General features: G+C 42.0%; 1 protein-coding gene, 1 long non-coding RNA gene and 1 other non-coding gene across 4 annotated transcripts in view; 1 reads left to right on the top strand and 2 right to left on the bottom strand.

The window, feature by feature from the left end:
* Window positions 1–9,710, top strand: part of calcrl2 (calcitonin receptor-like 2) — a 29,222-nt gene extending 19,512 nt beyond the window's left edge. For both annotated transcript variants that reach the window (XM_037102801.1, XM_037102802.1), the window contains 8 exons: window positions 206–297; window positions 1,023–1,149; window positions 1,300–1,453; window positions 3,459–3,519; window positions 3,837–3,903; window positions 5,094–5,312; window positions 5,787–5,828; window positions 6,031–9,710. In XM_037102801.1, the coding sequence (XP_036958696.1) occupies window positions 206–297; window positions 1,023–1,149; window positions 1,300–1,453; window positions 3,459–3,519; window positions 3,837–3,903; window positions 5,094–5,312; window positions 5,787–5,828; window positions 6,031–6,303 (1,035 nt within the window). In that variant the 3' untranslated portion in view covers window positions 6,304–9,710. The remainder of the gene's footprint in view (window positions 1–205; window positions 298–1,022; window positions 1,150–1,299; window positions 1,454–3,458; window positions 3,520–3,836; window positions 3,904–5,093; window positions 5,313–5,786; window positions 5,829–6,030) is intronic.
* A 507-nt stretch (window positions 9,711–10,217) lies between these two features.
* Window positions 10,218–10,289, bottom strand: trnaq-uug. Its single transcript has one exon. It is a non-coding gene; the product is annotated as a tRNA-Gln (tRNA).
* An 8,004-nt stretch (window positions 10,290–18,293) lies between these two features.
* LOC119022127 lies at window positions 18,294–23,532 on the bottom strand. The gene is made up of 2 exons (XR_005075837.1): window positions 21,720–23,532; window positions 18,294–21,420 (listed from the first exon to the last, which is right to left on the bottom strand). It is a non-coding gene; the product is annotated as an uncharacterized LOC119022127 (long non-coding RNA).
* Between the last annotated feature and the right edge of the window lie 328 nt (window positions 23,533–23,860).

Genomic DNA, 23,860 nt, shown 5'->3' on the forward strand with positions numbered 1-23,860 from the left:
CAAAGGACTCGTATTTTTTACAGATGTTTCCTTTGCTTTCTTTTGTGCTGCAGATAAGACACTGAGCTTTTGTTAACATACTGTAAAGATGCAAACATTGTACCTGCTTTCACCTTGATTCTCTCTTAAACCTATAACATATAAACATCCCTCATAGGTAAATTAACATATATTTATCATGAAATAAAACACTTTGTCCACCCAGTTTGCGATCAGTCTTTACTACCTGGCCATGGTGGGTCACGTCCTGTCCATTGTGTCCCTGATCATCTGTCTGATCATCTTCTCCTACTTCAAGTGAGTAAGGACTTCTCTGACATCTGATCTGCTTTAACAGTTATGCAGTCTTTGTATACTTCTCTTACTTTATTTGACCTGTTTTAATTCCCATTATTCCCAGTTCCCATTATTTCAGTTCCCATTATTTAATCAATAACACTTTGCTTAAATATAAGAATAATATTACTTAATTCATATAGAAACTTTCAAAAAGAAAGTTACCAAGTTCTTTACAGTTAGACATATAATAAGACCAAATACTTGAGATACAAAAAAGATAAAACATTTTTAAAAAAAAACAACAACTGTATACAATAAGTGACTTTAAAGAAGAGATTTAAAAGATACTGCGTAATGAAAAATAGGATTTTTTTTTTTTTTGAAGTTTTTAAATTTGGGCTATAAAATAAGGTATGTGAAATATGGTGTAGTCAGATTTAGAATACCACCTGTAGAAATGTAAAGACCCGCTGAATGCATATCACCAGAGAAGCTAACTGCTGCTAACTGTATTCTGTTTGTCACTGTTTGCTTGTTAGCTCAGTTAGCTGTGTAGCTAGTCCAGGGGAGTAAGAAGTTTTCCGGCCCAGGGCTAGCTTTGCAATACAAAGAGGTCTTTCACGTAATATCAAAACTGTTCCTCACGTTTCTTCACGTTCTGTTGATAATTTAAGTTGATTTTAAAGTTCTTTTAAGCTAAAATTGTTGTCCCTTTGGTTTCTCTGTCTGTATTTGTTTTTCAGGAGTCTGAGTTGCCAGAGAATCTCCCTCCACAAGAACATGTTTCTCTCCTTTATCTTCAACTCCATTATTACCATAATGTGGCTCTCACTTGTGGCCAATAACCAAGCAAACCACGCCAGCAACGAAGTGAGCCACTGACTTTATCTGTATTTCATCTAACTAACACCTTTAACATAATGGTGTGCTCGTTAGGTCCTATGAGCCAAATCATAGGGCATTACTCAAACTGTGGGTGGCTCTACGTTAAGCGAAGTCTTACTATTCTATGTCTGTCAGGTGAGCTGTAAGATCCTGGCTGTCCTGGTTCACTATACGTCTACTTCCAATTACTTCTGGATGCTGTGTGAAGGCATCTACCTCCATACACTAATCATAGTGGCCGTCTTTGTTGGGGAACAGCAGCTCTTCTGGTACCACGTCTTGGGATGGGGTGAGTCGGGAGGATCTGATATTTTGCCGGCATCTCCAAGACTATTTCATTTTGTTTTAAGTACAGGCTGCTTCTATCTTGTGGTCATGTCCATAACAACAACATGCATGCCTATAATTGCACTGATTTCCACTAATTAATACAATGTCTACAGTGACAGCGTTTAAGTATCATAGTGCACTTGCAGTACCTCAGGATACCTCCTGAGTACGACTCCTGAGTGCAGAGTCACTGCATTATCCCCCACAAACACAGTAAAGTCTTCCAAGTGGCAAACAATTATTTACTTAAAAGTCCACCTGAATATATGAGAGCACTATACAGTGTACTTTACACTTCAATGCTTTTGTTGCATTGAGAACATCCATTTTCAACCTTGATTCAGTGCAAAAATGTACCCTTGAAGCCTGGATGTACCCGTGCTTAGAAAAGTGTTCTTTTCATTTCATCTCTAATGGACCCAACCAGCTCTTATGTATTAGTAATGGATTTTTATGTCTCTCACTGCTCGCATCTTTTTATATCTTTACGGTATAGCCTGCCTGTGATGGGCATGGCCCGTGTGCAGTAGAGAAAGCGAACTAAAGTTACTCATTCAAAGGAATAATGTAACATTTTGGGAGATTCATTAGTTAGTTTTCTTGCCTGGAGATAGATTAGAAGATTTATACTGCTCTCATGTCAGTATGAGCAATATGAAGCTACAGTCAGCAGCTGGTTAGCGTATCTTAGCACCGAAAGAAATTATATATCATTTGTGTAATTCACGCAACTTTGTTTGTTGAAAATCAACAATACATTATAATAATAAAGTAGGAATTGTTAAACTTGAGTTTTTGTGTTGAATCAGCATAACTTCATACAGTATTCTGTCTTAGTTTGTGACACAGGCTAACAGTTTCCCCCTGTTTCCACTCTTTATGCTAAGCTAAGAAGCCGTCTCCTGATTGTAGATTTTGAACAGATAAAGATCTATCGGCCTTTTCATCTTGTTATCGTTCAACACAAAAGGGACCCAAATGTGAGCACATGAGATAAAGAGGGAAATGACACACAGGTGAGCACAGAAAACAAGCAGGAAAAAGACAAAGACAGGAAGTGGAAAGTAAAACATGACACACAAGATGAGGCTTTCAGCTTAAAACTGGAAATCACACTCAACTCAGGACCATGACACATCTGACTCTCGGCAAGGAAGCTTCCCACAATGTTTAAACTAAAACGGCAGCCATTTTCTTCTGATGTCATGCTCAGGCTGGGAAGCTCGAATGTGGTACTGCTGTGTTCTGGGTTGCAAGTCCCATAAACGCAGCCTAGTGAATCTGACAAGTCGTTATCATTTTGCTGTTTCCTGATTGATCAGGACAGTGAAAATCTGAGCCACCATCAGGCTGTATTTCACAAATATTTTTTGATAATAAATTGACATCCCTTAGACAGCTAACAGCTAACCTTAGCAGCCTCTACCACTCCTTAGTTAGCATCATACTGTAACACTGCTTGATAGTATTACAAGATGTCACAGAGAAGTTGTGAATTTGTTCCAAAATATCAACATATATATCAAGCCTGGAAGTGAAAATGAAAGCTAACGTGGTGTTTATAAAGAAATAAAAAGTTTTAACTTTAAATATAGCCGGATGTCCCTTCAGATTTTCACTTGCATATCAATTTGTAACTGGTGAAATGATGACAAATTGTCAGATTACCCACATGTATCCATCTTGCAACACAGTGGAACACAGCAGCATAACATTATCCCAGCATTAGTTCTTCTCAACCTGAGGAAAATGGCTGCCATGTGAACATGGTCTATACCTCGAAGGTTAGTTAAAAGTACTGTACTACTAATGACTGAATATTCTATTAACATTTTAAGGTGCTGGTTTACTTTTATGTTGTTGTTGTTGTTGTTTTGTTTTTTATCTTGTGATGCAGCTGCAGAGCTCTGTGCAGAGATTCAGGATGTCAGTCACTCTGTGTTTTCTCTTCTTTCGCTTCAAAGGTTTTCCCATTGTTCCTGCTGTCATATACGCTGTGGCTCGCGGCCTCTACTTCAACGACAAGTAAGATATTTGATGTCTACATTTATTTCATGGCCTCAACTGTATGTCCAAGCCCAGATCGAGACCGGGAATGTTGCAGTATGCAGTCGACTGTCTCATCACTACTGAATGGGGGTTTCTCCCTCCCTTCGAGTGACCTTCCCCTCAGATCGCTCTTTGATCATTTTCAGGCAGAGAGGGACTAAAAGATATCGATAAGCCTGTCTGCTGAGTGCGCTGCTAACGATGATTGATTCCGGCTTCCATTGAGCCCTGTTATGTCACCGTGCACGTGAAAGCTCATCGGAAAGGTGTCACTTTGTTCTCGCTCGTTTCAGGTGTTGGATCAGCTCAGAGACACACCTGCTGTATATCATCCATGGGCCCGTTCAAGCTGCACTGCTTGTGAGTAATTAATCAAAGTATACCATATATACTACTATGAAATAATCAATCAGATTTTATCTTGCAACTTTAACTTTGATGTTAAAAAGATGAAAATACAGAGTCGATCCAAACACACAACTGTCAGTTATCAGTCGGTTTTTAATGCTGCTTTCTAGCCAAAGTCCAGATTCCGACCTCCAAACGTTTCAGGTGCACGACGCTAAAACTGAACAATAACAAAACTGGAACGAAGTGATGTCTCTGGCAGAGTTGTATTAAGTACACAGAAGTCATTACTGAGTAAAAGTAGAGTTGCTGTGTTAAGTTATTACTTTGGTGTAATAGTCACTTATACAAATAGGACTTGAGTAAAAGTCTTAAAGTATTTGATAATAGTGTCAAAAGTAGTAAAAAAAAGTAAAAGAACATCATACATATATTTTACATAAAGTTGATACTGTAGGCTATTGGTCGACAAGTACGACGTTCAGTATTCTTCTGACAATCAGAATGTTTTCTTGTTTTAATCTGATTGCTGGTAAAATAAATTCTTCTTATTACTGTAATCTCAAAAATAACTAGTAACTTAATCAAATAAATGTAGCGGCGTAAAAGCACAATATGTGCCTCAAAATTGTTGTGGGGTGGAAAAATGAAGTAGCAGAAAATTTAAATAACAACACGTGAGGTAACAGGCGCCATCATGCATTGTATTTGACAGGACAGAAACACGAGACACAGAAATCTTAGTATTCAGATCACTAGCCTAATAAAAATACTGTCAGCTGCAAGTACATCATACCCTCTCCCCATGGGTGCTGCCATTGCTGTGTGACATCAGGCATCTGACATTGAGTGGTGTGTTACGAGCGGTCTGAAACGCAGCATCATTTTGTAGGGCTCCAGGACAAAATGTGGTGAAAATGTAGCACACTCGAAGAGGCTGAACATGCCTATTGGCAGGAAATGTTTACTGCAGAGCTCAAAATAAGATGTGCACTCTCTCCATTGAAATGCCGTGCAGATAAACAGGAAGAGAGCAGGCCGCCGTCCTTGAACTCGTTATGTAGTTACAGTGCCACCATCTGGTTAATTGTTGTAGCTCCTTAGATGTTGTGCAAAAATGTGCCTTCCCTTGCTGTGTATCAGAAACATACACATTCTGTCCCTGTCGGGTCTCTTCCGACTGTTACTTTCACTTCTCCTAGGTGAACTTTTTCTTCCTCCTGAACATCGTCCGGGTCCTGATCACCAAGCTGAAAGAAACCCACTGCGCCGAGAGCACGGCCTACATGAAGGCGGTGAGAGCCACCCTCATCCTCGTCCCTCTGCTGGGAGTCCAATACATCATATTCCCCTGGAGGCCAGACGGACGCATCAGCCGGGCCATCTATGATTTCTTTAATCACATCTTCAGCCACTTCCAGGTACGGAATCAACGATACTGGCACCAGTGATCTGCGGGGTGTTCCTCGTGAATACATCTCGATTTACAAGATTGTGAAAGTTTTGTTTCAAACACATGGTGTTTGCTTTTGTTAGTGATAAGCACAGTTAAACCCCCGCCGTTTTCATTAAGCATCAACATCAAATTAAGGGCTCTTAAACAGGTTCCATTCCACTGTAGAGCATGATATATCCACTCTACCTTGAACAAGTGCTGTTTGGCCTCCTGTTTTTGGAAGTTCCACATTCAGATGCTCCTTGTATTAATCCAAGTCGAACTGGCGTCCTGTGGAAGCCAATTATAAAATTCACAGCAACTAGAGAAAAAGGAACTATGCTTCATTTGTTCCACTTGAAATAAATAAATAAACTGGGTGATATTATTTATTTATAGGATTATCTCACTGACATCAGTTAATGTATGCATATTTGATTTATGTTCTATAACATTGCAGGGACTCCTGGTGGCGATTATATTCTGTTTCTGCAATGCTGAGGTGAGTTAATTCAAACGATAGAGACTGTTAATAGCTAAGAGCTGTAACACAGACTCCATGTAGATCATTAGCTATGATCCTGAGAGGAAATTTAGATGTTAATGTCTCAAACTACAGCAAAAATATAAAATAACCAAACAAAATGAGAGAAAATAGGTTTTTGAGAAATACATATAAGTTGACTATCATTGTTGACGTTCAGGCCCAGACAGCGCTGCGGAGGAAGTGGGTTCAGTGGAAGTCCGCCTGGGGTAAAACCGGCTGGGGAAACACACCCATCACCAACAGCCACTTCAACTACCACAGCTCCTCCATCACCGAAACCAGCCGCGCCACCATCAACTTGGAGGCGCCCGTTCCTGCACCTCCCGGACACGGCGAAAACTTCCTGTCCAACGGTGGGCAGAAGAACAACAAGACGTGCAGCAACGGGGACGCCGACGTGTTCAGCAAGCTGGAGACCACTGACATCTGACTGGAGCAAGCCGAGAGGTGACGGTTGTGGTACCAAAAGCAAACACGCTCACTTGTATGTGTAGACACAGAAAGGGCAACACAGAGATTGCAGGTGAATCTTCAACATAAAGGTTTTGTGATTGTACAAAAGTTCTGCAAAGCACTTAAAAAAAAAAAAAAAAAAAAAACATGTGGTGCTCACACACACACACACACACACGTTTTTACAGTAAGTAAAACTTTTCCAAAAAATCTAAAAATCATTTATATCATGGTGTCATGAAGTCCACTTGTGTGTTTCTGTATTGTTGTTCTGGTTTTTATGATGTATTTCCTATCAGAGCGGAGAGAAAGGGGCAAACCTGCGACTTCTGATATCACAAATGCAGAGTTGCGTTTGTGTAATCTTGCCTTATGAAGCCTCTGCATGCTTAACCAGTGCTCCACTGTGACCAATAAACGTCATAGCCCACTGATGTGATCTAAATGCTCTTTTACATGCTTTTATCTAAGACAGATAATAGAATCTTCACTGGCCTGCAGAAAGCCAATATCCCCATTGAGTCTTTTTTTTTTTCAGAAAATCCAGTCTCTTGTGTTAACATGGTAGACAACAAAAGCAACACACAATCATTGTTCAAGAGTTCCTGTGTACATGTAAGAAAAATAATAATTTTATTAACTTTTTTTTTTAAATGCATTTTGGTCTTGTCTGCCTTACACAGGTAAAAAACATAACTAGGCCTATATGTTTGACAGAATCTGAGGAAAGACCTAAAAATCTGACTTGTATATTAGCATATAGAAAACCTCTTACGTACTAATACAGGGTGTAATCGAAACACTGAGCTAAAATCCAAATTGTAGTAACTGCCTTCAGGTGGCGTATTGCCAGGGTTTCTAGTAGGAATGTTGTCATCACACTTACTGCAATTTCTGTCACAGCCAGCCAAAACATCAGCTAAAGCAACACGGTCGCTAAAGCAAGTCAGCTAAAGCAAGTTGTTAGCTACAGCAGTATAAGCAAAATAAGCTAAAACAAAGCAGTTAACACGCCTGTGGTTATATCAAGTTAAAGCTAATGAATAATCACAGCTAGCTTCAGCTAAAGCTAAACCTGCATTTATTTAGGCCTGCTGATTTCCTATCCATTACGTGTATTTGGAATCTATCTACTTTAATGACATCTAGTAATTCAGTAATTGTTCTTCCATAAAAATAAATGAGACAGTGGGTGAAGAAAAAAGCCGCAAACATTACCAAGCTAAAAATCCTGCTAACAGTAAAGCAGCACAGTAGCAGTCGGGTCTCTTTTTGACCCTAGCCTCGCGAAATTCGTATCGTTTTTGCTGTGGTCAAATCAAATGTAAAATCATTAAATTGTAAAGCACTACACATTTCAGTATAAGGTGGACAGATATACATTTATGCTGATGTGTAACTGGATTTTCTTAAACGAACTAGTTAAAATGGGCAAGAGGGCTACCCAAAAAGAACCTCTGCGTTTTGTGAAGATTGGCTTTAAGTAGTGTTTGCAGCTACACTATACATTTTAAAAGTTGACTCCACCTTAGAATTAAGTCAGGAAACCTCAGAATTACCACGTAATCTAGACTATTATGTGCAAGTTCTACAAGCTAAAAAGTTTTAACAACTTAAACTATTGTGGTCGACTTTAGTTTGTCACCTTGAATTCCTTCAATATCTTTCCTCGGTCAGGTCACTTTGTCTCAGGATCTATGATAATGTTTGCGGGGGAGTAAAACAGAGACTATAAAGGCAGAAAATGATGGCATTACAGCTTTTACATCAATTATTGCCATCCAACCTGTGAACTTTAAACCTTTTTGCCAACTTCAGTTTTTTTGTAGTTCATTGGATTTGCCTTTGTAGGGCAGTAACGTTAGAATAAGAATCTTTTCCAAATGTTTTTTTGGACACTAAACTGAGGAAACCCTTTATGCCCCCATTATTGCTGTAAAATGAACATTGACGGTTGCTATATGTATTCCTAAATGAACCTTTAGTTTGACAAAGTCGTTATAATTGAGGCCGACATTTGTGGCAATTGAAAGACCTTGCTGAGTGTGGAACTGACTACGTTTGAAGGGGCTGTTCATGGCTGATATCAGCTCATGCAGCCTGGTAAGAGACAAAACTGTGGAGATCTGTATGCGAGTAAATTTCTCCCCGAGTGCAACAGGCTGCCTGCCCGACAGCTAAAGATGTGTTTAAGTACTCTACCCCATATGTTGAGCCTCACCTGATTTAAACCCATTTACCTCCAGGACTAAATTATGGGCTGAAACATTATGGGTTACAAACTGACCTACATTGAAAATGGGAGCAGAGTTTTGAGTACAGGAGAATCACTGGTGCAGAGATAATCGAGCTGTGGGGTGCTGCAATCATTTCACCCCTGCTGATTCTCCTCACTCACTCCATTAAAAACACAGCGTCGGGGTGTATTTTGTAGTACAGTAAAAAAAAACACCATGGTGTGTATCACAAATAGACTATCCAGCTTTGTTACAATTGATGGGGGTGGGGTTGGGGGATCTAACTATTTCATTTCCTACAATCCTTAGTTTTTATCATGACATTCATTGTATTGTAATACATCCGATGAAAACAACAAAACATGACATTGTGCTCCATGTCTAGAATTCCATTTTGAAATGTTTCTGTGCCAAAAATGTAGCTTTTTACAGACAAAACCACACTTTGCAAGTTAGTGTGTAAAATGTTGGCAACACATTTTTTGCCCATCTCTTCCCTTCAGTCAGCATGAGAAGAAGATCATTTCAAAGATGTGTGATGTCTTTTGTGATTACAGTGTCCAGATGCTTTGTCATATTCTGTGTTACTGTTGTTTTGATCCTTAACATAGACTGTTTCCCTGTTTTTATTATTGTTACAATATGCTTTTTTCAAATACAACAATGCACAATCACTGCCCCTTGATGGAGATGTAACTATTGCACATGTACCATGCTGTACGTACACTGGCACCCTTTGAATTTGGAAGGCTGAGCAAGCCTTGTGCTCAAAGGTTACACAGTAGCACATTTATTTGGCGTTCTCTCCAAGCACATTGCACTGGGAACACAGATGTTCCGGTGTGGATACAAGCAGGGTACACTGACCCAACAAAACAATGTTGTGGTAAGAAAAGAGCCGAGTATGAGAAAGTTCTGTTAAAAGGCCTGTAGGTTGTCTCTCAATTCATTCTGCACAGGGATCCTACCCTTCACAGTGCTGCCCAGTAGAGAAAAAAAAAGCTGTCATGGTCATATTTGTAGAGAAATTTGACAAACATTCCAATGAAAGCTCAAAAGAAATGTTCGATTTAAGAATATGATTGTATATATATTTTTAACACTGCCTTTTATGCGTGGAAATAAAGTTGTTTGAACATAAACCCTGCGAGCTGTGTACTTCTGTGTGAAATTATTTGTCACAGTATGATTTCCCAAGGTTGATGTAGATCAAACACATAACACCACATCAGCTATTTAACATAAGATATTGTCCTCTCTAAATTTTCATTTTATTATATTTTATCTTTCTCCTTATTCCTTTAGTATTACAAGTTCTGTTCTTATTGTATGTCTCTATGTCTGTTCACCTGCTACAGTGATGAGTAAATTTCCCCAATGTGGGATAAATAAATGTCTGAAGTCTAAAGTTAAAATGCACTCCACTCAAGCCTACCATGAATTTGAGATCTGACATTTAGATTTTAGGTTAAGGTTCAGAGTATTGCAGGTACAGAGGTGAAGTGGTCAGAGAGGGTTTCGATGATGAGCGACAAACGAGGCAAACGGTTCTGCTGTTTAGTTTGTGATAGTTACAGTTTTACTAATGCGCCACTCATCATCTGCCGTTCATTCACTTTTACGGTATCGTTGCCCGTCTACACGCAAAAGGACGAGGTCCCACCGAGATTTGAACTCGGATCGCTGGATTCAAAGTCCAGAGTGCTAACCATTACACCATGGGACCGGATGGTACCGCCAAGACGAGTCGTCGGTTTATGAACCCTAAGTGAACCTCACACGCGGGTTCTTTATTTCCGAATACAGCTACACAGACACGTTAGTATACCTGCGTTTTAAACCTGTTCGTGACCTTTAACTGAGCTGGGATACGACGACATGACGCTGAGTCTTAAGGTTACAGTGGAATTAGCTTGCTAGCTGACGACCGCTAATCTGAGTGCAGTAGACTGGAGCAGTCTCTAAACCACTGTGGTTGAGGCCTTTATGCTCTATCTCTTACATACATTGCACGTATATCGTCTACTCGTTTGGGATTCAAGGTTGTCAAGATACTTCTAGCCATCTGTTAGGTTGTAACGGGGTGTGACGTGACCTATCTTGAGACCGTTAGATCTTTGGTTATAGCTAAAGGCAACCACACGGGCGCACACGAGGCCTTTAAACTGTATGAGGTTTATGAATATACGTGTATTTATACTAGGATTATAGTTATTATCACTATGATTATAATATGGCGTGTTCATACAACAAGGGTAAGTGTTTTTATATTAAGATGGTACATGTGTGGTTATTGCTCAGTTGTAGTAGCTAAAACTGCCACATGGGGGCAGCAGAGCATCTATCTAGCCATCTATCTATCTATCTAGCTATCTGTTTGAGTTGTAGGTTATAGTGAGGGATTTCCAGCCTTATGAGCTTGTTGGCCATTGTTGGTTACAAGGTCATTTGTTCTTCTAGTCTGCGTTAATCAATACGGTAATCAGTTTACTTGAGCTGTGTCTCTACACCCAGGAATACTGGTTACATTATGTTCAATGTAACTGCATTCCAACTTCAACTTGCACACTTTCTCTATATGGTGACGAGTATAATAGCTATAATAATAATGATCACAATATGTTTATTATTATGATCCTTTGCATTACAGGTAAAGAGGCTTGATTGTTTGTAATGTCTCAGTTTCTCTCTCTACAGCTCCATCCACCCGTAGCTCAACAGAAAAAGTGCTGAGGGGATGCGTTAACCCGATGTCCCACAGCTTAGTCTATACCAACAGCTTAATGCACACACACTCCATGTCATCACAATCCCTAACACGTGAGCGACCCTCTCCCATGACCCGCTGCTCCTTTAGTCCCATTTAAGACCAGTACACACACACACACAGATGGCTAGACAGAAACACACACAGACACACATTTGACCAGTGAAGAAGGATCGGTGGTAAAATCAATGCGGTGCCGGACTTTGGATGCGTGAATATGACTGAGATCAATAGGATGCAAGGCTGTCTGATTATACAGGGTGTCACTGCTGCTCGTTCAACCTATACCTCACGCGCTGGAAGTAGGTCAACCACGCAGAAAGGAATTAATATTGTATGACTATTTGTCCTCAGTCTCCCCGCTGTGTGATTCATAATTTCTCACAGTGCTCCTAAACAATCAGTCTGGTATCAGATGAGGTCAAAAGCGGATCCTTTTAAATCTGACGAGAAGAGGAAATGTTTGAATCACTGCGACACAAACAGAATAATGAAATGGCCGCATGGAGAGGAATGAAAAATGAAACGTTTTCTCACTTTCTGAACCAAATTGATTGTGTGAAGCGTTGAGAAATGGTGAGGACAAGCAAATGTGAATTTACCACAAAGGTGCACACAGTAATACCTGCTGTGCTGGCAGAGTCACGCACAGCGTGTAGGAGGGTCTCTGTCCCCCCCCCGCCCCCCGTCCAGTAATCTCAGTCGGTCAGCTAAATCCTGTTTTAGAGATAATCTCAACTTTTGCATAATTGGAGTTGGTCAACAACCGGACCCAGTGAGATAAAGTGGATTAGTGTGTGACAGTACCTGCCACTAACTGTGACATGTTGCGAGGCATACAGACGTTACCTCATCACCTCATATTCCGTTTTCAATTCAGCAAGGCCCTGTGTTTTTTGGTTTACATTTGTGTTTGTGTTGGTGTAGGTAAGACTGAGTACCATGTCTTTTTCATACTTTATTTGCACAGATTAGATGTTGCTGATCGAGGCCTTTTTTAATGTAATTCATCAATACAGAATCTGTTCGCCCTCGGCTGCTGTGACACTTATCGATAACATTTATCTTATCCAGTGCTATCCCTTGTTGGCTCGGGGTTAGTTCTACACAGGGTTCCTACAACCTGACCTGGGTGCAGTCCAAACAGGTGGCTGGTCAGTGTGTCACTGGGACCCAGCAGGTTTCCCTTTGGTCCAGTTTTAGAGTCTGTCAACTTAACTTAGCGTAAAAGTGTGAAATGAAGAGAGCCTCTTTTGAGGACTGACCCAAAACGGTTCCAAATGTTCAATGTGCCAATATGATCGTTTGATGACCGCCAGATAAATGTAGGTTAAACACAATGACAGATAGCCGTGGTATCACTTATAGAATACAGAAACTCAACTGAAAATAACAGCGCCAGTGAAACGCACTGTGAAAAATGCATGAGTGAAAAATAAATCAAAGTTAAATTTAGAGCATACTCTAAATATAGTCCTTACTGGCATGGCTCTTGCACGGCAGAGGACAGGAAAGGCTCTGCAGCAGGTGATTGAAACCGCACTGAAAATCATCTACAGCAGCATCAGTGATATTGGTAAAGTGACCTATTGTGAGAAACGGATACAGCGTTGGAGCACTGTTTCACATGAAAACCACTCAGTGGCTCACAAAGGCTAAAGAAGTTTGACTTCCTGGACATAATTTCCGAGGATCCCCCCCCTCCCGTGCATTAGAGACATCCGGTTTACCCCCCCGGCTAACTTGAATAGGGATAAAATTATTTAAGAGCCAAACGGACACCAAAAGAATAAAACACCCGTCCTCGCCACGGCCTGTTCGCCCTGCTGAACTATCTTCTGCCGTACCTCCAGTGCACGGAGCAGCTTCTTTCCCCAGGCTGCAGTCATCAAGTGCATGCTTTAAAAAGGAAATGCTGCTCTTTTCTAAAAAGCCTTTTAGTCGCGCTGCAGACGGGAACATTATGATAACAAAGCCGGCCTGACCACTGCTACTCGAGACAATTACTGTGAACGGTGAATAAAAGGGAAAGCCAACAAAGGAAGTGTCATATTAACTATTACGTACATGTGACAAGATGACAGCTACAATTGGTTGCTAATGCTTGTTAAATTAATTGCGGAGTGGTGGGGGTGACATAGCTGTGGGCTACATTGGCAGGGTTGTGTTCTGAGCTACATGCTAGCTTAGCTGCCCCACGTGGTCATGATGACAAACCCACGGCGCTGATGTTAATCAGATATATTGTTGTTAATGGTCACCGTCTAAGTTTAGTATATTAACTCCTGTGTGAAGCCAATGAGCGGTAGTGGTTTAAAGGAGGTGATTATTTTAGGCTGAGGAACGATCTTTTCCTAAACCTCACCACATTGTTCTGGTGCCATGTGATGAGTTGTGTTATAAGTGGGGCTTCAAAGCACCCTCACGCTAATATAATAATATTAATATGCAGTCATAAAACTTCATTAACAACATTTTGGTACGGAGACCAGAGATCGTCAGGTTCACCAGCAACCTTTCACACCAAAATGCTGGTTTTAAATTTCCTTGATTGCTACGGAAGACGACATTCAGGAGGTTTTTTTTTTGTCGTGATTTGGTCGATCTCCGGTCGTCTCGAAAAAGTTTTCCTCCTTGATTTTAACAGTCTCAAGCTTCCTTCTTTTTTATTTTCACCTCCCGCAAAGCTGAAACTGCGCAAACACTCTAACTTCCTCCCAGTGAACAAGAGAGCAGCGGCTCTGCCTTCCCACTAACGTCACAGGCTATAACCAGCAGGAGCGTCCTGCTGTGGTGGGCCTAGTTTGTTTTCAACTGGATGAGACTGACGGGAGGTGGTTCCTGAGTTAACCGCTGAGGATGTTTGTTATTGGTTGAAACATTTATTTTGGAGATGAAACTGGACCCAGGGTGTATTGGTAACTTTAGCTTGAGCTTGTTTTACTTGCCCCCGCAGTCTTTACTCAGCTCGCTGCCGTGCACAAGCGCTTGCTTCAATATGACTCACGCTAGGTGCTTTTTAGAAAATGTGTGCGATATTAGCGACAGGCTAACGAAGGGCCAGGGGTCAAAACAGAGACTCATCTGCTGCGCACAGGTTGAGATTAGGTTTCTGATTCAAGTTAAATGAAAGGTTTGATTGACCTCGGGAGCACCTGGTGCTTGTGAAGTATGTTAGCCAAGCTCTGAAAATGTGTAGCCACGGGGGTTCAAGAGATAATGAGGCGGTGTGCAATGACAACGAGTCACAGTGAGCAGTGATTTGAGGTTGTAAGTGAAACCACTCTAACTCTTGCTGTTGGATAGGTTGGAACGGCTTAGCAAATGTTAGCAAGCTAAGAGGCTAAGGTAAAGTGGTGAACGTGGTCAACATGGGGCGGAAAGCAACAAGCACAACCCTTGCTTTTGTTGTGGTACACAGAATCAGATCCCCCCGAAATCCAGTTTTATTTCATTGAAATTGAACCTGGTCGACATTACCTGCTCATTAAACATCGGCATTTGAGCGTAGTTATATTGAGAATGTCAGCCATCTTAGTTAGAATTCAGCTCAAACTGCTCTTTTTCTGATTACTTGCAGCCCAGTCACCAGAATCAATGTACATTCCTGCAAACCATAAATAAGTTGAAACTTCACATTTCTTTATGTTGCAATCTTTCCGTAAAACAGGCTCAAAAACTACTTGGTTAGGGTTAGGAAAAGATTTTCACCACAAACATGGCTGGAGATGTGCCGACGTCTCTTCAAAAAGATCTGATTTTTGTCAAATATCCAGTGGTTTCACACTTGAACTGCAGTCGCTAGCCTTGGTGCCTTGCATCCACCACCACCACCACCCCCTTCGCCTTCACCATCATCATGTAATGAGTATGTGAAATGACACGTTTTGTCGAAATGTCAATATGGCACAATGCCACACAACAGGTAAAATGTGAGCGTATCTGTGGTTAACCAAATACGCAACCGACCAACATTTGATCCTGTCGGCTGGGTTGAATGCTTCACAGCAGTGCTAGCTTGGCTGTAGACACATGATCCCCTTTCCGTTTTGTTTTCATCTTTTTACTATTCTCAGCAATATCAAAGAGTGATATTTTATAGTGTATATTGGTGACATCAATATCACAACCCAAGTGTCAGAATAAATGTTAGCTACGTTTGTGTCTGCACAATCACAGATATGTTAAAAATTGACATTCAACTTTTTGTTTCTTAAGGTTCAGTTTTCTATTTCTCTGTCGTCACAGTGCTGTGATTTTGGTTTTCTTAGGTCTAAGGTTAAGGCAAAAAAAAAAAAAATTGGTTAGGGCTGGGAAAACATCATGGTTTGGATTGCATTAGCCTGCCTGTTTCGGTTACGGCAAAAATGCCTGGAAGTGTCCGCAGGTGTCCTTAAAATAAAAACCACCCAGTTTTGTCAGTGCAATAATGACATGAGATGGACCCTACAGCCAAAAACACAACTGCTGTTGACCCCCTTTTGCAGCCTTGTGCTGATAACAGTGTAATGTGGTTGTGACGTGCCACGTATGGCACAGCACTGGATGTGTCCGTGGTTTGCAGCAATTTTAACAGCTAACATTAACATTATTACATTAAAAGGCTGACTAATCTAACCGATAAGATTAGTCGGCCTTTTGAAAAGCCTTTCGACCCGCTATGGTGTGACCACGCCGTCGAGTCCACCCGCGTGAGCGCTCCACTACAAAGGGGGTTCTGCTCTGAGGCAACAAGCCGGAGGACTAATTTCCCAGCCCTGTGATGAACCCTTGTTGTTGTCACACCCGGTGTTTCATTCATGTTATCGCGGTGTCCTCCTGCTGCGTCTCGCCTTGGCTGTACATAGCGGCCTGGCTGTGACTGTGACCTGACATGCTCTGGCTGGATCGTGCAACCTGACTTCAACCTGGCAGGAAGGCAGAGACTGTTTATGTAACACGCACAGCCTCAGATTAGCACCTTTGGACCCACGCTCCCCTTCTCAGCCTCGCTCTTATAATCTCTTGATCTCATTTTGACACCTCTCTCGCTCCCTCTCATTTACTGGGCAGGACGTCTCGCGGCGGCCGATGATTTTTTTCTCTTCGCCCTCTGCCGCGCATGTCTTTCCTCCCACTCTCATGCCTTCTTGTGATGTAAAATCCCGTATATGTGTACAGTGCAGTGCACGAGCGTTCGTTTTTTTTTGTTTTTTTCCCCCCCCCCGCTTTCCCCGGGGCAGCAACTGGCCTTTTTCCCCCTCTGAGTCTCCACGTCTCCTCCTCCTCCTCCGTTCTTTGTTCCTTCCATCACCTCGCCCCCCCGCCTTCCTCTCCCTCCACTCTTTTTGGCATGCAATGTTCCTTCATTGCACTTCTGTCACATGTGATCTAGTCACTCACAGTCCTGGCTTCACACCCACTTGGCTGCGGAGACAGTCACCTTGTTCGACCTGTACGGAGGAGACAGCAGCGGTGTCAGGCAAACAAAGACGGTCAGCTGACAGCTCTGGGTGGACGTTGTGGTGGAAGCCGCCGCTGACCACTGTTTTGAAAATTAACCCGGAGAAATCCCCTTGAGATCATGACTTCAGATTTTGTCAAGGTTATTTATGAGCCTATTTTACTGACTTCATTTGATCGCTGTTATTTTCAATACAAAACCGTTTGTGCTTTTTGATCGCCGCCTTGTTGCTCAAGAGTTTATTTTGGCCTAAAGTGACAGAGCAGCCGGACACAAGCACAGTGTGTTCTGCTATTGACAGCCGTCAGTAATGTCAATGAGAAGAAAATGACCAGAGGAGACATTTCAAGGCCATTTGGCAAAACCACAAAATGAGTTTTTTTTTGTTTTTTTTAGATAAAAAAAGGTATTTATCACTATTGCTAAGCTACACACAGATATATTCAAGACAATTTTCTCCTTAGTGTGCCATTATATTTTCAGCCTTCATGCTGTGACACTTTTTAAATGTCTATTAAAAGATGTGGGTCAAACATTTCTATTCTTTATTATATATTTTGTTGAGTTGCGCGCTTACATCATCCCAAATGTTTCCAACAATGGTGACCTGTCGCTACAGGAAGTCAGAAAACGGGGCTAAGCATAAAGTCAATAATACTCACCATTACTTCATCTGTGAACACATGTGCCTGAGTCACGTCAGATACATTTTTATCAGCAATGCTGGTTGTGATTTGCTCTTACTCTTGTGTCCATTAGCCCCCAATGGCCGGGGGGGGGGGTCTACTGTGCATTAGCCGTAAGCTAGCGGGAAATATCACGCACCAAGGGTTCGTGTTCAGGTCAGCCTGTCACCGAACTGTCACCATCTCCTCTCTCTAACGTTGTTTGTGTAGTTAAGTACATTTGCCCTCCAGTTCCAGTCACCGGTCAACCATACCGACCGATAACACCTGATAATGGAGGTCACCTCCGCTGAGCATCGCTGCAGTCAGGTTGATAAACAGGAGTGAGGAGGAATCCACTTTTGAAGTTTAACAGGGTGTTGATTCCCCCAGAACACCTGGCTCTGCACCTGACTTTTGATCAGGCCAACGGCAGGGGACGTGACATATTGTGCGTTTTAAATTTAAATTGTTCAGTGTGTTGTTTTATCGCTGCTTATTGTTATACGATCGCAATTTTCTCTCTCTTTTATTGCGCTGCTGCAGTTTGGTTGAAGGGAGCACGCTGAGTCTAATAAAACACACAACACTGGAGACACAACAGTTAGCGAGAGCTCTCGATAAGCGCTCCTTTAATGTTTAGCGCTCCTTTAATGTTTAGTGTTTAATTTGTCCCGGGACAGTCCTTGGATCCTGCCTGACTGCTCACGCCGCCGTCCTGCATCTCTGCTCTCTTTTGTTTCCGACTGTCTTATCTGTTCGTGCTCCGCGCCGTAATCACCGTTCAAAATCAAAGGTTGCAGCTGTACTTTAAAAGGATGGTTATTAATCTACCCCGACACTTTTTTGTGTGTGTGTGTGTGTGTGTGTGTAGCCACCAGGGCCTAAAATGAACATCTGGTGACTCGCCAAGTAACAAACGACGTGGCTTCTGAAACAAGGTGTGGTACCTTTTGATCAAAATCCAGGATGTAACTGTATCCGCGCCTGCCCGCCGCAAAGAACGTGAAAAATGTACAAATCAAAAGACTTTATTATCTTATTTGGCAGGCTGCCATCTCCTAAGTGTGTATTATCACACAATGTTTCTTCGGATCTCAAAAAAGATTCTCTGGGCTTAATGGCTTCATAACCTTGTGACAACCAACAGCGGCATTATGTTAGCGTTGAATCAGATACTTGTCAGACTGCTTCTCCCTTTTCCTCATTTCATAGTTTTACTGTTTCCTTCATATCCTGAAGAAAGTGTTTATGCAAAATGATCTGTTGTTATAGGCGGACTTAACTCTGTTCTAGTTGATCGTCCCTTGACTAAAACATATGATAAGCAGAAATGGATACCAGGTTCCAAGATGGTGCAGCATTCCTGCAGAGTGGCTCATTGGGTCCATTGGAGGAAGAAGGTTTTCAGGCTTCAAACATTTTGAGCCCATGGACCAAAAACCTTGTCTGGCTGACGGCCGCAGAGATGCTCTGACTTTTTGACTTCCATGAATTCACAGCAGTCACATCAAGTGAGACCGTGATCACTTCACCAGCAAAAGGACATAGCAACAGCAAGAGAAATAGCACAGGCGAAGGTATCAGCAAAAAGCTGGCAAATCAAAAATATGCCCAGTCAGAAATGGTTGATGCCCCCTAAATGTTGTTGCATATAAATTCAATGTTTGATGTATACAGCGTGTGTGTGGTTTTTTTTTTAGAATTCTTTATAAATGCTTATTTTTATTAGAATATTTTATTTTGCTTTTACAAAACCAAACCTGTGAACAAACAGCAATAAACCATCAAATGACCACACAAAAGCAACAAATCAAATAGGCAGCTCAAATCAAAATCAGCTGGACACAGTCAACAATAAGAAAAAACAAAATAAAACAAAAATGAGCGGCACGCAAACTTCGATAGATATCTGCAGATTTCTCCTGTAATTTCTTCACATGTTTTTAGTTTGAGTTCATTTTGAAAGGCTTCAACTCAAATGCTCGTGTTTTGCACCATGAAGGATCTGATTAGCACTTCAGCGTTCTGACATCTTCAGAGCGAAAAACATTTCCATAACAGAAAAATGTCGATATCCGGTCGTAGCCCCTCACAGTAAATAAGAAACTTGCATCAGATCAGGCCACAAACAACAAAAACAAGAGTCTCTGTTCGATGGGAAACAAGGTAAAAGTGAAAAATGTTAATTAAAAAAAAATATGGGAAACAACAAAAAAATAAGATAATGATATGCACAGAAAATTTGACATTCACAACATGCGGATATACATTTCCAGCGCAGATATTTTTTATAGAATCTTTCTAACCATAGTCACTTCTAAAGGTGTGGTTTTATGTTTGTGTGTAATGCATGAAGAGCATTATGTTTATTATAGCCATGTGTCATTACTCTGTCACAGGCTTACAATCTGTTTCATATGTTTTACAACGCTCACACACACACACACACACCGCGATCATAACCACATGTAATCATATCAAATGACCAAAGTAGCACAGTACACATGCTTCATATGAACGTAACACAATTAAAGCATTGCTTTAAAAGGATGAATAACCAACACAAGGTGAAGTTGTTTTTGTGCTCTACCTGTTTTGAATTTGCATTCGATCTCAGCAAGCCTGATTTAATTTTAATCCCGGTCACATACGGCACCAGGCCCCCCCCCCCAAAAAAACAGGTCCGTGACTTATTCCGGGTCCCGCGCTGTATTTTAAGAAGACACACGGCTCTTTGACGAGGACAGCTGCTGAACACATGGCTGCTTCTTCACATCCACACGTACAGTACGCCTGAAGCTCCGATTTACAGTGTTTTAATTTTGTTATACTGACACAATTATGTGGCCTACATTTCTTAAGAGCTCCATTTTTCCCGGCATCAAATTAGGTGCAAAAACAAACAAAAAAAAACCTGGGGAAGAATTTTGAACGGGGGGGAAAGAAAATGAATAAAATGAGCCAGCGCATGAAGAATAATGATGCACAGGACAAAAACATCCTTGATTCCAACTGACTCAACAAAAAAAAAAGAAAGAAAGAAAGAAAAGCTTCAATGGAGTTTTTTTCATTCCTCTCTCCCCATGAAAAGCTTTCATTCTGCAGAGCTGCAAATTACAAATGACAGAGTGCAGTGCCGTTTGTAAAGTTAAGGTACAAAGACTATTCAACAGCAACTTATTACTGAACATCATTTACAGACTACAAACAAATCGGTGTCCGGCCAGTTATGCGTGTTGACATTTTCACAGCTGCAAAAGGCTTTTATCCGGCAGTGTCATTTATGCATCCTCACACTCCAGAAGCCGCTCACCAATGGGAGGCTCTCTCCAGAAAGGGCACTATTCAAACACCGCGCAACGCAAACACTGCCCGCTCATTCCTGCGGAGCAGAAAGAGCTCTAAATCTGTCTGAAGCTGTGTTTTTGCTCCCAGACTCCCTCCAGGTGGAACACCTCTGATAAAACCCACAGACTGCATACTGTACCCAGGAGAACTCCCACAGACAGGCTTATACTGTGAGTTATGTGTGTGAGAGTGTGTGTGTGTGTGTGGAGGGAGACGGTCAGACAAATAAAACTGAGACATAAGGGAAAGCATCTCAGGAAGAAAATACATGCGTACGTACAGTGCCTTATATCACAGCAGTCTTTAGTTTAATATCAGTCTCCTCAAGCAGGAAGGGGAATAAACATTTTTCACAAAAAGTCAAATACGCCGCCAGCGTGTGGTCATCAAAATAATATTTTTTAAGCACATTTTCAAAAAAAAAGTAAGACATTTCCTGCGCCACTAATTTATGCCGAATCGCAGCGCAATTTGAAAATTAAATTTGAAACTCTTTCCAAAAGTTTCAGGCGGTTTCCACCCCGCATGAGACTCTGCTGTGACGGTTCCTGCTGGGATTCCTCCCCTCTGGTTGACTTAGAGAGTCCCGGCGCCATAATCCACTCCAGGTTAGGGCACGTTAAGTGGTTTGCTGCACAGAAGAACAGTGTTAATGGTCTCATTTTAGCACTTTAAGACTTGTGTGACCACACACTGGACTTCGTGCTCTTGATTCGCACGAGGTCCACGTGCGGGTCTGTGGCCAGCTCAGGATTTTGAGCCGAAGATTCTCCACTTTTTTTCACTGCCCCAAAATGAAAAGAGGGGCAGTGTTTCCTGCCTCTGGAGGAGCATGTCGACCATCATGAGACGTTCACGTTCCGCCGGCGCTCAGACTTATTAGAAGGTTATTAGAAAGTTTCTTGAAGGTCTCTGTGTTTCCTGACTCACCATTATGAATATGTCATGTATGTTTTATGCCTGCGAGTTGTGAACCGTGCAACTGGAGACGGATTATCTTCCCTGCCTCATCCCATTATTTCATTTGACATATGTTTAGTGGTCTGATAGGGTAAAACTTTGCAGTATCTTACATGAAAAAAGCAAAGATTACTACTTAGGCTTTTGAATCCCCAAAGGAACTTAAGCCACAAGCAAAAGCCCTCCTTTCCATTGTTGCCGATTGCCTTATTTTGTCTCATGGCCGTGCGCCCTATCCTGCACCACTCCCTTCGCCTATTTCGAGGTTCCACGGGCGCCTGCTTGGGTGTGTTCCCGCTGTGTTTGGTGATGGTGATGGTGTTTGGCCGGCAGACTTTCGGAAAAGGCTGGTATGCGCGGCGCGCTGCGATTAGAGCCAGGACGTTTTCACATCTGAAATGAGGATTTACTTCAACCAAACCAGAAGAAGCGGTGGTGGAGGGACACACCGGGGTGAGTTTTGTTTCATTGGTGCTGTTCGGACGGTGTACTGTTGTATTTCAGCATTTTTTAAAATGTATTTATTTTTTTTTACATTTTGTGTGTTTATTCTGTTTACTTATTAGACTGAATTGCAAACTCATCGCTTTTCCATCTCCTAGTTGAATTAAAGCACGGGGGCCGTCAGACAAAGTGATATTACGTATGATATTACGTTACGTTGTACTGACACAGGACAGGCCGGAGCTAGCTGGTTAGCCTGCTAGCTTGCCTTTGGCGTGACACTGTAGTTTCTTCATTCTCCGTTGACACTGTTGGGTCTTTTTTTTTTTTTTTTTTTTAACAATTTAATGTTCTAAACTAAATTTCCTGGAAACATTTTACAAATTGCCTCTTTAAGTGAGAGGGATTTTCCTTTGTTTTTCCAAATGTTGTTTAGGAGGCTGAGTGCTGTTCTTGCTTTTCCCATTCTGGCGCTCTGACATCTTCCTCTGTTCCCTCCGAGCACAGTAATTATGCCCCCAGGGTAAATAAATCTGTCTACCTCCTCCTGTTGTTTGTGCGCCATAATTATTGAGGCTTTACTGTTGTTATTGATCGCCATGGTTTTGTTTTTTAAAACACTGTATTTTAAAGGGAATAATAAGGGGAAATGTTAGATTTCCTGCATCAGGAAAGCAAAGGGAAAATTCTTATAACTTTTGCGGGTAATGATTAATTACTGTATGTCTACACAGCATCGAAATGGATGTGCTTCATGTCTGTGGTTTCTTTTTTTTTGTTCTATTCTTGCATTGCCTTGTTCTTTATCGTATCGTCTCCAAGAGGACTTACTTTAGCTGCTAGGTGTCAGAGAGCAAGCGGAGTGAGTTAAAAAAAAAACAAAAAAAAAAAACCCACTATTGACGAGCTAAGTGGGTAACTGGGGTATGCAGTAAGTGCATAATACGTGCAAGGGAGCACAAGCAGAAACCCGGCAGTCACCGTGCTTGAGCCCATACAGTAAGTGAGCAATACATGGAGTGCATGAGTGAGTAAATAAATACATAAAACAGCCGGTGTGTGTGCTGAGGTGGCGGGTACATGCAGGAGTGATTAAGTCAACAAGAAACCGCAAGAACGCACACACACGGGCCCAGTAAACAGGAGTGTATGCACAGCGTGAACGGCCACAGGAGGAATAATAATTTTCGAGAGGAGCCTGCGAAAAGTTCAGTTCAGGTTCAGTCTGTGCGTGCTTCCTCCCAGCGCCTGGCTTTCTTGGTGACATCAGTGTCTCCCCCCCCCACCCCACCCCCCCACGACTCTCAGGCCTCCTCTGCACACTATAGCGTGCAGCAAATCCAGCGAGCGGGGACACTCTTAGTCAAACATTTACCAAAGGCAGGTCGAGGAGCCAGCAGCGCGGGAGCTCGTCGCTTTTGCCTCAGATCGCCGGTGCCTGCGCTCGACGACTCGAAGACGGCCTTAAACATTCATCCAGATCGACCGGGCCTCTCGCCCGCCTCGCCTGTCACTCGTGCACACGCACACCCAAACAAACAGCTCCCTCTGCGCCCCCTCCCGTCTCGCATGAAAGATTTAACCCTGGCATGTCAGGGAGCTCATTGCTTTTGCCCGGAGAGCTCCGACAATGGCGGGTTTTCCTCTTTCGCCTCGCAGCTTTTTTT

Source organism: Acanthopagrus latus, chromosome 7 (genome assembly GCF_904848185.1).
Source record: "Acanthopagrus latus isolate v.2019 chromosome 7, fAcaLat1.1, whole genome shotgun sequence".
Taxonomy (NCBI): Eukaryota; Metazoa; Chordata; class Actinopteri; order Spariformes; family Sparidae; genus Acanthopagrus; species Acanthopagrus latus.